Source organism: Notechis scutatus, chromosome 4, assembly GCF_049901735.1.
Source record: "Notechis scutatus isolate UNSWTSFEM ecotype Mainland chromosome 4, rNotScu1.2, whole genome shotgun sequence".
Lineage (NCBI taxonomy): Eukaryota > Metazoa > Chordata > Lepidosauria > Squamata > Elapidae > Notechis > Notechis scutatus.
Window position 1 is genome coordinate 124,404,862 of NC_142012.1, and position 15,258 is coordinate 124,420,119.

Here is a 15,258-nt window from a genome sequence, read left to right on the forward strand (position 1 = left end):
ACCTCACAGCCTCCTGGTTTCTACGCCAACACATTAACCACCAGATGAAACCTGCTCCAAATTACCATTTTCTTCCAACTTAAAATGAAGAATTACTTAAAAAGACAATGAAATACACTTTGAAAATATATTCTGAATGTTAGGGATGTAAAAGTTAATTTAAAAAATAGCCACAAGATTTAGATTGTGGTACAATCTAAATTCTCTTTTATGTTTTCACACAAGGAAAATGCCTGCCAACATGCTAAGTATCATCTTTCACACACGATAAGGAATGACCCATGTACCCAGAGCTTTGAACCACATTTCGGTACAAATATCACCTTAAAATAGATCTCTCTATTTTATTTCTCCTTTACCATAGCAATAGAATCCCTTAAATTACTCAAGTGGGAACCATTACTTTTTAGTAGCCAATAGTAGGTAGGAAAAAGTGCACATGTTCGTCCACAACAAGGCAAGATTAGGCATTGGTATATTTACCTGAGAATGTCCTTTCTATACACGCTGCAAAAGAGTCCAGGAATGGGTAAGACTCCTCCCTCTGATGTCATCGAGCTGAGTCTGCCACAGTATAAAAAGCCATCTTCTGCTGTTAGCCCCAGCTTTTCTGGCGAAGAAACTTGACAGACATAGCATGTCTCTGGAAGATAAAACAGTGAGAAGAAACTCCCCAACCAAGACCAGACGAACACAGGGTGGGGCTGGACTGTCTAGCAGCGTGTATAGAAAGGGCGTTCTCAGGTAAATACACCAACGCCCATTCTCCTCCACACTGCGACAAGAGTCCAGGAATGAGACATACCAAAGCCTGCATGTCCAAGGGAGGGTCATTGTCTGGTCCGTTCAGTCCAACACTGGAAGAACTGTCTGGAGCACCCTTCTCCCAAATGCCGCTTCTGCAGAGGTGAAGAAGTCCAGCCGATAGTGCTGGATAAATGGAGAAGGCAATGCCCAGGTAGCCGCCCTGCAGATTTCCTCAATAGACATCTGGGTAGCCCAGGCAGCCGAGGTCGCTGCACTCCTAGCAGATTGGGCTGTGAGATTTTGGGAACTGGAAGAGATAAAGTCTCATAGGCAGTGGAAATACATGCCCTGACCCACCTGCCCATCATGGATGAGGAAGCCTTACTCCCCAAGGAAACTGGTTGGAAGGACATGAACATCACTTCTGTCTTGCAAAAGGTAGCAGCACGTTTAACATAGATATGGAGAGCTCTCCGCACATCCAACATGCCACTTGTGTTCCAACTCATGTTCAGGCTTAGGGCAGAAATCCGATAGGACTATGTCTTGTGCCCTGTGGAACCAAGAATTAATCTTTGGAACAAAGGAAGGGTCTAAACATAACACTAATCTGTTCTCATGAAAGATGCACAAATCTTGCCTTACCAAGAGAGCAGCCAACTCCGAGAAACCCTTCTGGCCGACGTGATAGCCACTAGAAAGGCCACCTTGAGGGTCAAAAAATGGAGGCCCACTGATCTTAAAGGTTCAAACAGGGGTCCTGTCAGGGCCTGGAGTACCTTTGGGAAATCCCAAGTGGGATATGTATGAACTACCAAGGCATGCAGATTTGAGGCTACCCTCAAAAATCTGCATACTGATGGGTGGTGGCATAGAGAAGTATAATTATCCCATGACAATACCAAAGACAAAGCTGCCACTTGCTGGCAGAGAGTGTTTGGCGAGAGCCCTTTATCTAGACCTTCCTGTAGGAACATCAACACATCTGGGACTGAAGCAGATGAAGGGTCCTGAGCCATCTTAGAACACCAACCACAAAAAGCTCTTCAGGTGGCATCGTAGATGCAATTGGTTGATGGCTTACGTGATGCCTGGATAGTTTGAATCACCTTACCAGAGCCCACTGCACTATGTGAATACAGGAAATCATTTTCCCAAGTAGCTGCAACAGAAGAGACAGAGGAATGGTGTGCTGCTGTCGAACCTGGTTTATCAACTCGTTGAGACTCTCTTGTCAATCCAGGGAAAGAAAAACCTCACAGAGGGTTGTGTTGATGATTGCCCCCAGGTGTAGGAGATGGGTCATCAGTAGAAGATGACTCTTGTTGAAATTTATGGAGAACCCGTGTGCCTGCAAGAGCCGTATCATGGTCTGAAGGACGTGGTTGGCTGAGTGGACGGAAGTTGACTGGATCAGGATATTGTCCAGGTAGCACTGGACCCTCACAGGTAGACTGCTGAGGGATGCTGCCAATGCTGCTAAGACTTTGGTAAAGACCCTATGGACCGATGAGAGACCAAACAGAAGGGCCCGGTACTGATAGTGCCTGTTGTTGTAACAGAAGTGCAGGAAATGGTGATGAAGGGGCCAGATCAGAATATGGAGGTATGCCTCCATGAAGTCTATGGATGAGAAGAGGTCTCCCTCCAGAAGGCTCTGCAATATAGAGTGGAGGGACTGCATCTTGAAGTGCCTATAGGAATGAACTTGTTCAAAGGCTTGAGGTCAAGAATTGCTCTCCACCCCCCAAGGCCTTTGGAATCACGAAGAGGTGGGAGTAGAACCCCAGCCCCTGTTGATCCACCAGAACCGGCTATATGGCTCTGATGTGCACCAGGTATTGAATGGCCAATTCCATGAGGGCCCGCCTGGACCTGTCCCGAGATATTGGACAGCAGATAAAAAACCTCAGAGGAGAGGAACTCAAGTTGAAGGCCTGATCTCACAGTCCTGAGAACCCAGGCATCCGATGTTGATTTCTCCCATCTTGAGGCAAAGAAGACCAGAAAACCTCTGAAGGGAGGGGAAGGAATGCAGTCATTTGGAGTGTCGGAATGAATGACCTCCTCCTTCTCAAAAGTGCCATTTGCCGGAGAACTGCTGTTGTCGGCTCAGTCAGGTTGCTGCTCCTGATGAGGAGGGAACGACCTTTGGCCCCGAGGGAAATGCGAGCTGGGTTCGGGCTGAAAAGAGAGGGGTCAGAAATATGGCATCTGACGGAATTCCGACCACTTGCTTGCCGATGAAAAGATCTTTCTTTTATCCCTGGTAAGGTTCCAGGGCCACCCCAAACAGATTCTCACCCAAGCATGGAGCAGACACTAGCTTCCATTTGTGACCAGAGTCTGTCTGCCAATTGTGCAGCCACAGGAGGTAGTCTCGCTGCCACCAGGATGTCACTGACTTTGAGGCAAATCTAGCTTAGAGTTTAAAGTGGCGTCAGCTGTAAACTCTGCTGCAGCGATGGTCTTGTTCAAGTCTTGGTGAGACCTGGAATCACTGATTGGCAAATGATCTTGTAGCTGATGGAGTCAACACAGCCCAAGCTGCTGCCTAAAGTGTATGTTTGAGGGTCTGTTCAAACCTTTTGTCATCAGCTTTAAGGACATCCTCCAGTTCTGTTGGAGTTCCGGAGGTAGAAAAGGTGGCAACCGCAGGTGGCACTAATAAGGCATTGTCCAAGGAAGGGGTCACATTATAAAACTGCTTATCTTAAGAAGAGGAGTGTGGCCCTGATACTGGAGAGGCGCATTGATCCCTCACCAAATCTAGAAACAATAAAGGTGATGGAAGTACCTCAGTTTGGACAATTGGTTTGGAAAATAAAGAATCACCCTGGACTGGAGATTCTACTTGAGGCTCTGATGCCATCTCATCCAGGCCTACTTGGGCTGTGATTAAGGCTTTATGAAGAAGAAGTTTGAACAAGGATGGCCTAAAACCAGTAGCAGAGGTGGACTCCCCAGGTCTAGATCCTTCATCTTCTGATAGATTGGATTCCCTAAGCTCACCTTCCTCTTCTTCTGAAATGGAGGGTTGACTATGTTTGGAAGGATTCATAGAGCCCATGTCCTCATATTCCCCCCATTCAGGATGAGTGGAAGGAAAATGATGCTCATGGGACCTGGAAAACCTCTGGACAGGAGGGATAACCTGACAGAAGGCCGGCAGTAAACCTTGGCCCCCACCCACAGGGCGAAGGAGTTGTTGAAACCCCTCAGAGACCCCCTGTTTAATGGCCACCAAAACCATATCCTTAAGATCCTCAGGTCTGCTGCTTAAAGGAGGATCCAGTGGGCGAAGGTCAGCAGCGGTGGGAATTAAAGTGGCCTCCACCCTGGGCCTATGGCCACCCTGGGGTTAAAAGCCCTGAGGATTAGAAGTATCAGGAACCCAGTTTGCGTGTCTAAAACTAGGCCAGACCTACTCAAATCCTGAGGGAAAAAGGCCTCATCTGCTCTCTCAGGAGACCATGCCTGCAGATGACTGGTAGATGACTGGTATTTTCTACCTCTCCACCTCTGGAAACAGGCTCTGCATTGAATTTGGCTCTGCCCTCTCAATTGTTCCAAGTTCTTGGCAAATTGTTTCTTCAATGCAGCATGCCTCCTTTTTTCAGCTCTCAGTTCAGATTTTGAGGCCTTCTTAGGGGCAAAGGCCTTGCCCTGATTTTGGCTGCAGCCTTCCTGTTAGCAGAATGGACTCACTATCTCCTCCTCTTCAATGGCCTCTTTAAAATTTCAGAGCCATGGACTTCTTCTAGGCTCATTTGTCCAGTTTGGGCCCAATTGCTAGGCACGACACTAGAGGTGCTGTCAGCTCCTCCCAAATTGTGTCACCCTAAGTGTGAGCAGAATCCCTGCTGTGAGGCCCAAAGAAAATGGCACTGGTTAACGGCCCATTCAAAAAGGGCCGACTGCCACGTGCTCGGAGGCTGTTAGAAAACCCTATTAAAGGGTGGTCCACGGACCCGGCAACTCACTGAGGGCTTAGCAGAACCACAGTTGAGAGGAGCTGAATCAGGCGCCCCGAAAAAAACAGCTGTGGAGTGCTGAATGCAATTTGGGTTGCACGTCGAGGAAGAACTGCGTGGGAAGTTCAGCCGAGCTCTTCCAGCCCACATTCTCCGAAATCACTGTTGGGGGATTCTGTGCTGCACACCAAGCAAGGGCTGTGTAGGAGGCTCAGCTGAGCTCTCCCAGCCCGTACTCATGATAATCAAACATTGAAGCCCTTGTGACAAAACGCAGACGTTGAAGGAGAGCGGATCCCCACTCTCCTTGAAGGCACAGCTCTACCCGGTCCCTGGGAGCTGCGCTGGTGATTCCTGCTTCTTTTTTTGAAATTAGGTAGCTGCTGTGTAACTAGCAAGACTCCAGAGACACTAGCTCTGACTTCAGGGAGCTGAGTCAAAAAGCTGGGGCTAACAGCAGAGGCTGGCTTTTTATACTGTGGCAGACTCAGCTTGATGACATCAGAGGGAGGAGTGTTACTCATTCCTGGACTCTCGTCGCAGTGTGGAAGATAACTTGTTTGTTCCTACTACCCATGGATGCCTACAATATTACTGTTATCCAATCTTATGAAAATATGATGAAGTTGCTTTGTTTCCCCATTTGTCTTTCAAGTACACTGTTGCCTAATGTCAATTCTCTCCCACCCATCCACCCCCCAAAAAAGCTTCAGGAAAATATATTTTCCAATACTAACATTATTGAAGTGGAGGTTTAGGGATTTTTATATATGTACTTTTTCTTCCTCAGCAAACTTTGTTTAGAAGCTAACAAAGATATAAGACTAATTTGCACATACAACCAATTCTATACATCAATATGTGCATTTTCCTAGAATAATCACCACAGAGAATCTTTGTCCTATCTACGGCAAAATCAAACATAATATTTGCACTGTTTATAAATCTGGACATTCCTTGGAGACTTTAAATACTGAGGGGTCTTTGGTGTTCTCTAAGTTTGGTTGCTTTCTTGCAGATGTTTCACTATCCAAACTAATTAACATCATCATTGCTAGTAACTAGCACCAACGACCCCTCGTTTCAACTCTGAGCTACAAAATATTCTCCAATATTACTACTTTAAATACTGAATGGTGATGTATATGCAAATGTGAATTATGATAACATAATAGCTATCATAACAGACTAGAACAAGGGTCTTCAAACTTGGCAAGTTTAAGACTTGTGAATTTCAATTCCCAGAATTCCTGAGCTAACATGACTAGAGGATGAATTCTGGGAGTTGAAGTCCACAAGTCTTAAAGCTGTCACGTTTGAAGACCCTTGGACAAGAAGATGTATCTTTATTTTTTATTTATTTGTTTGTTTGTTTGTTTATTTATTTATGAATTTATATTGCTGCCTATTCGCACATGGCAACTCAAGGCAGCTTACAGAATATAAAACTCCATATAAAAACAATAAAACTAATTTAAAAAGTCATATAATAAATTAATATACTAAAATAACCCCCCCACTCCGGCAACAGCACCTCACTTGAGCCATTTAATAGGCTGCATCCCGCTCCGAGTTCCCCAGGCCCACTGGCAGAACCAGGTCTTCAGCCCCTTCCAGAAGAGTGCTAGAGCGGGGGCCATTCTAATCTCTGTGGGGATGATGTTATCAAAAACTATTTAAAAGAATCAAAATATTAGGAGAAAACTATAGAATTATGAGAAAACTATAAGAACTATACCCTACTGACTAGCAGCTCCTTCAATATTGCTGTGAGTTTGGTATTTTGCAGAGACTGACATTTAACTTTGGGGCTGATCCCTGGTATACAGGAAATAAGTACATGAATCATTATGTTTCATTGCATTTCAGACAACTTTTAAACAAGATAATTTAATGTGCTTGTAGAACAATGAAACATACCTTACTGAAAGCCAGTACTATGATATGTCACAAAGCTTAACTATACAATTTGTCTCATTTCATAACAATGTGCTGGTTGGTTTAAATAAAGTCAAACAGTTTGCTAAAGGAGACTAGAATGCATTAGAGTCTCCTTAGACATGTTCTGTGCTGTTCCTTGGTCAGCTCCAGACATCACCATTACTTCAGCTATAGATGAGCTGATATTTTTCTGACTCTGAATCAGTTTATCACAGCAAAGCTTTATTTCACCACCACCCACAGTAGATTTGGTGACCAGTCTGTTTTGCTTTGGTTGCTCATTACAAACAAGATCTTGGTCAGCATCTACTGCAGCTAATTGTGCCAAGGGCAATTTTATCAGCAAATCCCCTTCATTCCTTGTAGTCAGGTTCTCTTCACTTTCGGAACACTAGTTTCCTATGCTTCTCTGCTTGTTTGCATACGCTTAGCTGAACAGCACGCAGCCAACTCAATGCCTCTCCTCTCAAGTTCTAGATAGCAACCTATAACTACATTTAGCATGGTCATGAAAAGTGTCTGCCTAATTGAAAAAAATACCACCATACAATCTTCTAGTTGGCAACTCATGGCTAGCAAAAGAGTTTCACTAGCAACTGGCTTCCTTCTTAACAATTTACCCATACGCAAATAGTCAGACAAATGCTACACATGCATTACAAACATAAAAGGCAGGGGGTATAATTTCATTTTCTTTTCTTTTTAAATAGTCTATGGTTGAGGAGGTTTTTGTTACTCCAAGAATTGTGGAAGCTCCGCAAATAAAACAGTGTTTAAATCCCTTTAAAAAAACACCTTTAGGTGAAAAACTGAAGGTGGTGGGTTTTGCCTTTTTCTTAGGATGGGAATAACAAATGTAGATAAAATCATGAAAAATACATCATATTTCAATGATAACAAATATCAGTATTAGTTAAAATAATGGTCTCCCCAGTATATGTAAAACCTGGGATAGTTGTGCACTGAGAGAATTAAAAAAGAGTTCAAATTACAGATTTAGAGACACTAAGAATATCACAGACTGCAAAAACTAATCAATCAGTCCTAGTCCAAATAAAGGCTAACTGCTCTTTTGAGATACTGAACAACAATTCGTATGCTTTGGGCATGTGTTTTAATCAAATGATGGACTAGAAGAAAATATTATGCTTGGCAAGTTTGAGGGAGCAAGGCAGGAAAACATAACCAATAAGGTAGATGGGTGGGGAAAAGAAATTATTGGAATGTTCTTGGGAAAATTAAAGTTATTACTACAGTAGAGACAAATCAAGATGAAGTGTTCATGCAGTTGCCAAGAGGCAAACCTAAATCAATAGCAATTACTAATTATTCAAAAAACAGAGGGATAACTGACAGATTCATGATGTTCCTCGCCTATTTTTAGCAGTTTGTGAATATTAATCTGCTTTGTGACAAATTAGAGAGAGAAACAAATGGAAAATTTACAGGAAAGTGCCTCTAATTAAAACTGGCTTCTTTTGAATAGAAACTTTGGCAAGGCTTTAAGGATTTTCCTATTGCTGAGTTAAGGTATTATCTGCTTTCAGTCAGCAGAAAACAATGTCCCTGTCAATCCCAGTTTTTTCTCTACTGCATCTGTCTGAGTCATTGCCAAATAACTCCTGGTCCTTAAGTGTGCCACTCAATATAGGAAAAAACATTGATTTACTCTCTCGCTTCTTTATAATGGTGAAACCCTAATTTCCTTCTAAAATGGTGTTACTTCATTTCTCTAATAATTACTTTCCATTACTCACTGCTCTGGGCCTTTAAAGAAATTTCTTTAGAAACTTCCTTTATGTTTATCATGTTTTCTGCTTAATTTTATGAATCTCCATGTGTGTAAGCACAGACATTTTAGCACCACAAGGTTTGAAAATTTTAGAAAGCTAGAACACACTATAAATACCTAGACATGAAAAACAGCATCCAAAATTTTCATAATTCCACCTTCCTATTTTACAAAAGACGGAAGGAAGGAATGATTTTTCATGTGTTAAAAGTGAAAGGATAGGCATCCTGTTTTTGCTGATAATCCCATACAATATCTGCTTGTGATCACTTAGTAGCTGTTTGGGTTAGTGTATAGCGTAATGTATATTTAAAAAATTATGAGTCAATCTTTAAATACTAAATATGTTAATGTAATGTTGAGTTATATTTGGATTAGATATGGAATTTCACTTTATCAGGAACTATAGTTGTATCAACCATAGGTAATGGCATAAAGAATTATATTAATCAATTGGAAAAGTGGAATTATTTGAAATGTCAAGGAATGTTTGCCTGAAATGTGTGATCTGTTTGTTACTAGAAAGCCAATACTTTCTATTAATCAAAGGATGCAGCAATATGTGTTAGTATAGCAGAGATCTGTTATATCTTATAATAATATCTTGCATTGTTCATATTATAGTACAAAACACATTAGTAAATCAGTGACTATTGATAAATATAAAAGATTTTTTTCTTTTTGTCTTCAGTTTGTATTTTTATTTTATTTTTAATTTTTAACATTAAAGGTTGTTTTATTACAAACAATAAGGATAGATGATGGATAGATGGATGGGTGGATGGATGGATGGATGGATGGAGAGAGAGAGAGAGAGATCAATAGAAAGATGTTCAAACCACTTGTAGGAACAATTAGGTAAACATCGCTAGTTTTAATACTCTTGAAATATCTCAAGAATTAATTTGCTCTTTAACATAGAAATTGCTCTTTAACATAGGTATCATCATAAACAATTTAGAGCCTACTCTTCTCCCTCTTATTTTCTTTTCTGTTTATTTGGCACTGAAAAAACCTGGACTGTTCCACTGCCCACCTCTTCTTTAAAAAATCTACCATTGTTATCTGGCCTTCTTTGTTTTGTTTAGTTGTCCTTTGTTTTTGTTCAGGTGCATAGATCTCTCAAATTCATCACACAACCAATACATAGAATCTATCACCAAAAATATAAATATTTACATGGCTCTGACTAGTTAGAAATAAATATTATGCTTTACTTTCTGAGAATCTAAGGCTCAGATATCTTTGTGAAATCTGAGATTAAATTTCCTAATCATTATCAGAAGGAAGATAGATAGATAGATAGATAGATAGATAGATAGATAGATAGATAGATAGATAGATAGATAGATATACACACACACACCCCATTCAAGGAGATGGGATATAATTTCCCAACTTTGGGTAAGTTATATTTTACTGAAAACTTCCAATTTTGTCCACTAACATAGTGTAACAGACCAATACACTCCAATAACCAGGTGCTTTTAGGCAACAGGTCCAAGGAAAAATGTGAATAATGTTCTAGGCCTCTGAAACTGCTTTGGAGAACAGTGTAGAAGGGAACTCTCCCTTTGAGGGTCAGTTTATTTACTGAAGAATAAGCAAATTGTGAGGGGAGATTCCAAGGGCTCAAGTACAGTTAAACAGTCAAGAGGACTTTGCTATTAAAAATGAGAAATGGCTCAAAGAGATCCTGCCCTAACATCTGCCAGGTGCAAGTCTAGGCCTCTATCACAGCTATCTCTTTTCCTCAGATAACTGAGACAAGATTTTAGCCTCAGGTGGTTTCTGTTTTCTCTCCACATGGTAGGATGCCATGTTTATCAGAATAAAGTACATGTCACCACTATTCAGCAGGCATGCCACATTCCTTCCACTATATCGCAACAACCCTGGATAAAGCTTGGTAGACTTTTCAGTATCACTCACTCACTTGCCAGAGATAGGAAAACTGGATCCTTCCCTTCTCTTCTGTCACTGACAGGGCAGAACATATCCAGTTTACAAGCACCTTGCATCTTTCTTTCACAGCCTGTCAGTCATTCCATGGATTTAATGGATAATTCAAACAACACCCATAATAGAAACAGCCACTCTGCTCCATCTGGGCCATTATCTCTTTTATATTTGCTCGTTAATATTTACTGGGTTCATACAAAGTGCACATGTTCCTTTAGCTTCAAGGACACCAAATTTAGTAATTTCTGCATCTCTTTCATTGAAGCAAAGGAAAGCAGGGAGAGAGGGCAAAGCTTTTGTTTAAAAACAAAAATTAAAAAACCTTGTGCACTGCTATTTTCAGTACTGCCAAAACGCTACAAACTGCCTTGATTCACTTTGTGTGGGCAAAGACACATGTAAATATCTGTAAATTTCTATTACAGTCTACCAATTATCCTCTGCCTCTGCAATCGGGCCCTTTTAAAAAAGAAATAGTAATTAACCCTTTAGAGAAGCAGTGCTATCTCTCTCATGAAAACTATGCTGCAAAATAGCTATAATTATTTTTTTTAAAAATAATAAATTATATCAGAGATTAAGTGAAAATTAAAGTCACTCTACCCCTCACACATATCCCAAAAGTTTTTACCATCTTACAAGTGCCTGTAAAAATGTTCTATTTATTAATAAGATAAAATATTATAAGTGTAATACTGCATCTAGATTTAGATAAATTAAGATCATATAAAAAAATTACTTATCTCAAGGCCATATTCTGAAAATAAGCCAATATTGAAAATAAGTAAGGTATGTATTTTTACATTAAATCTAAGATATGTGAAATAAGGGGTAATTCTTCAAAATGCAGAACACTGATTAACAGATTTTTAAAATAGAAATCCAAAATGTGTATGGAATATATCACTTGAGCCAAGTGATGCAGGTCTAGGACAACTGACCACGGTCAACTTGCCACGGCCAACTTGCCACAGGACAGTTCAAAGGCTCTGTTACTTTTATTATTGCTGATTACATTTTTGTTGAAATTATTGTAACTCTTGTATTTCTGAATTGACTTTATTTCATTATTATCAAATATGGTTCTAGTCAAATTAATTTAACTTTTTTTATTTGTTGAAGTCCTGTAGTGTGTTATCCCACGGTGAGTTGGCTGTGATGAGTTGTCCTGCGGTAAGTTGTCCCATTATGATGTGATGTTGTCACTACCCTCTCATGGTGCCTAGGGGCAGTGGAAGTCTAGATGTGGGACATCAGATTTTGCCTGAACCATGGTAAGATTGAGTGGCTGTGGGTGCATTCCAGGTTCCAGGACCCTAACATCTTTAATTCTGGATGGTGTTGCACTACCCAGGCAGACACAGTGCATAACTTGGGGTTCCCCTGGACTTGTGAATCCTGATCAATGTGCAAGTGGCAGTCATGGCTAGGAGACTCTTTGCGTAACTTTATGTTGTACGCTAGTTGCACCCTTTCCTGGATTTGGAGTCCCTCTACTCAGCCACTCAAGCCCTGGTCATCTCACAGTTGAACTATTCAATGTGCTCTACATTAGCTATCCTTGAAGAAAATCCAGAAGCTTCAACTGATATAGAATGCAGCTGCACCAGCAGTTTTGGGGGCCTCTAGGGTGGCTCACATTACACCATTGTTCTGCAAACTGCACCGGCTGCCAGTTTTCTTCCAGGTCAAATTCAATGTGTTGGTTTATAACCTTTATAACCCTTCACGGCATGGGTCCAGGTTATCTGAGGAGTCACCTCATTGCAAGAGGATTAGTCTGTCTCATCCAGGCTGGCAGAAGAGGCATGCTGAGGTTCCAGTCAGTAAAGGAATTACAGTGGTGGGAGAAGAGTCTTTTCTGCCAGAGCACCCAGACTCTGGAACATCCTGCTCCCCCGAGATGAGGTCCATCCACCCTTTTAGGCCTTCTGAACAGGCTGGCTCTGCCAACTGGCTTGGAGCCCCAATGAGGAAGTGGTGTCTTGGAGTTAATTAAAGTTGGACAGACCCTACCTTCTTGCCAGGCACACTTTGCTTCCTTCCTCCAGGCTGGTCAATTGAATTTTAACTGAATTTTAAATTCATGATCTTTATGTATTGTTTTAATGTTTTATATGATATTTTTATTGAATAACTGTAAGCTGACTAGAGTCACCTTGGCAAGACAGGCACCATGGAACTTAATAAAATAAATAAATAATAGTTCCAAAAATATGTGAGTTTAATGAATTTAATATGAACATAAAACTGAAGTTTTTAGTGCAATTATACTTTGCTTTCACATTTAAATGGTGATTAATAAGTCTTGCTTTCATGGCTCCACTAAGGGAACCCAAGTGATAGCCAAAGTTCAAGTCTTCCTGATACAATGCCATGAGAAATTGTTAGGCATCCAAGCCTATTATGACTAATGCATGAATTTCTCCAGATAGGAGAATTTGCCCTTTGTGCACCCTCCTTATGTGTCCTTTTCTAATATGAATTTTCTATAATATTGGATATATTCTCTTATAAATATTCAAGTTGCCAGCAAAGTAAGGAGGCAAACGCAAGACCATATTTTAATGTGTACAACATTCCAGTTGTGCTATCTGTACAGAATCTTCCCATGGCCCCAAAGCTATAAATTCTCTTTCAAGTCAAGCTTAACTACTGCTAACTTTATGGATGGATCCACTCAGTTTTCTTGGCAGCAGAACAGAAATGGTTTGCCACTGCCTTCTTCTGGGGCAGTTTCAGCTTTCCAATCTAGCCTTGTTCTCTGATATTACATGTTAGTCTGTCAACAGTAGGCTTTCATTAACAATTTTATTTCTCTTTTTGTCATGAAACATGAGCAGTTATATTATACTACAATTTCTATGAAATAACCATCCTTAGCTTGCAGCCTTACCTGTAAGTGTGAGATTTGTGTAGGTGTTAGAGAATTGCTCCTTGAGAAGAACCAGGTGCATCTGAGCTGCCTTTTCTCTTTGTAATTCCAACATGATGTCAGGATGCTGGGCAATCTTACAGCCTTTTTGTTTATCCAGTGCAATATCACTGCGAATAATGTCTGCAGCACAAGTGAAAAGAAAAAAATATGTCACATAGTCAACTTCCAAACTTACCAAAGTAGCCAAGATTTACTCTAAAACCATATAATATTATTACTGTGGGTAATTTATTCTTATAGCACCTTGCATATCTGAATTTTTTTCCAAGTAATCTTGTGTATTAAGTCTATTTAGACTTATTTCCATGAAAGACAACCTGGCCATTTGCCACTCCTGCCTTTTTTCTTATGAAACGTTTGCCTAAAACAACTCTTAATATGATTTGTTCCACATCTGTACTCTGTCCTGTTAAATTTACCAGTGACCTATTGTTGCATAACTATAAAAGCAAGAAACGCAAGTCACAAAATAGGTTTTAAAAATATTCAAGACTTCATGAACTTCTAGATTAAGATTTGATGTAAAGACTTACATAAAGACATAAGACATAAGATATAAGAATTTATTTGTCATTACACTCGCAAGCGGGTGCAATGAAATGAGGTGCTCTTCCACAAAGTAAAACTGGACAAACACCACTAAAAAGAAAAAAAAATTAAACTAAACACAACCAACCATACAATAATCTCTATGCAATTTAAAAATGTAAATACCCCATTACTCTCAGCCATTAAATTCCACAAAAATCTTATGACCCTGCATTCAAACTCAAAACTGCACTTGGATAAAAACTGTTCTTAAATCTGGTCATCCTTGTTCTTAATACCCTAAATCTCCTTCTCGATGGTAATAGTTCAAAGAGCTGATGTCCCGGATGAGAGAAGTCATTCAATATGTTAAGTATCTTCCTCTTACATCTATTTCTATACAGTTCTTCCAAAGAGGGGAGTGAGCAGCCAATGATGTTTTGGGCCGTCTTGATCACCCTCTGAATTGCCTTTTTCTCTGCCACTGTGCAGCTCGAGAACCATACACAGAGACAGTAGGATAATATACTCTCAATTGAATAGAAGGTAGTCAGTAGACTCTCAGCCAGTTGTTGTTTCCTAAGAATCCTTAGTAAATACAACCGTTGTTGTGCCTTCTTAATTAAAGCAGCGGTGTTTGCACTCCAGGTCAGGTCATTTGTAATGATGGTCCCGAGAAACTTACATTCAATAAAGATCTTGGATTGAGACTGGGAGGGCAAGTTCAATTTTATTCTAAATCATGCAAACTCAGCAGCTGTTTTTGGGCCAGTTGCTATCTCTCAGCCCAAACTATCCCTCAGGACTGTGAGGAAAAACCTGGAAGAAGGGAGTGTTAGATATGCTATTTTTCACTTGTGGATGAAGAATGGGATATAAATCTAATCAATACACATTAAAATAATATGATTTAGAAGCCGGTGAAAGAATATTTTAATTTGCTGTACTGTAATACTTCATCCATTTTAATGAAATCTCACTGCCACTGGTCCATGGAATCAAAAAGGTTGGGGTCCCCTGCTTTAAACTGATCTGGCAAAATCCATTATGGGTTAAATGGATTCTAACATTTTGAGGTTTTCCCAGTAATATGAAAGCCAGTCTTAAAGAGCGCCTAATTCAGGTCTGAAAAACAAAGATGACTGTTAGGAATATAAGTCACCTAACTGGTATTTGGGTTGGAAATATATAAACCAGGATAGATATTTTAATACTGTCTCTTTAAAAAAATGCAAAAATTGTAATTGGGTGTGGTTTCTCAAACGGCCATAAGATGGAGCCAGAAACCTGGTTTTTTTTAGTCTCAGTGAGTATCCCTTTTCCTTCTGTTGGAGAGTTTTGTGGTTCCTCCTAATTGACTGATATTCTTGGATTTG

The 15,258-nt window shown here is 40.3% G+C and overlaps 1 protein-coding gene across 1 annotated transcript in view; it reads right to left on the bottom strand.

Annotated features, from left to right (window-relative positions):
- The window catches only part of HPSE2 (heparanase 2 (inactive)), a 142,506-nt gene that overhangs the window by 105,028 nt on the left and 22,220 nt on the right, over positions 1-15,258 (bottom strand). The window contains exon 3 of the mRNA XM_026667632.2: positions 13,313-13,474. Within this exon, the coding sequence (XP_026523417.1) occupies positions 13,313-13,474 (162 nt within the window). The remainder of the gene's footprint in view (positions 1-13,312; positions 13,475-15,258) is intronic.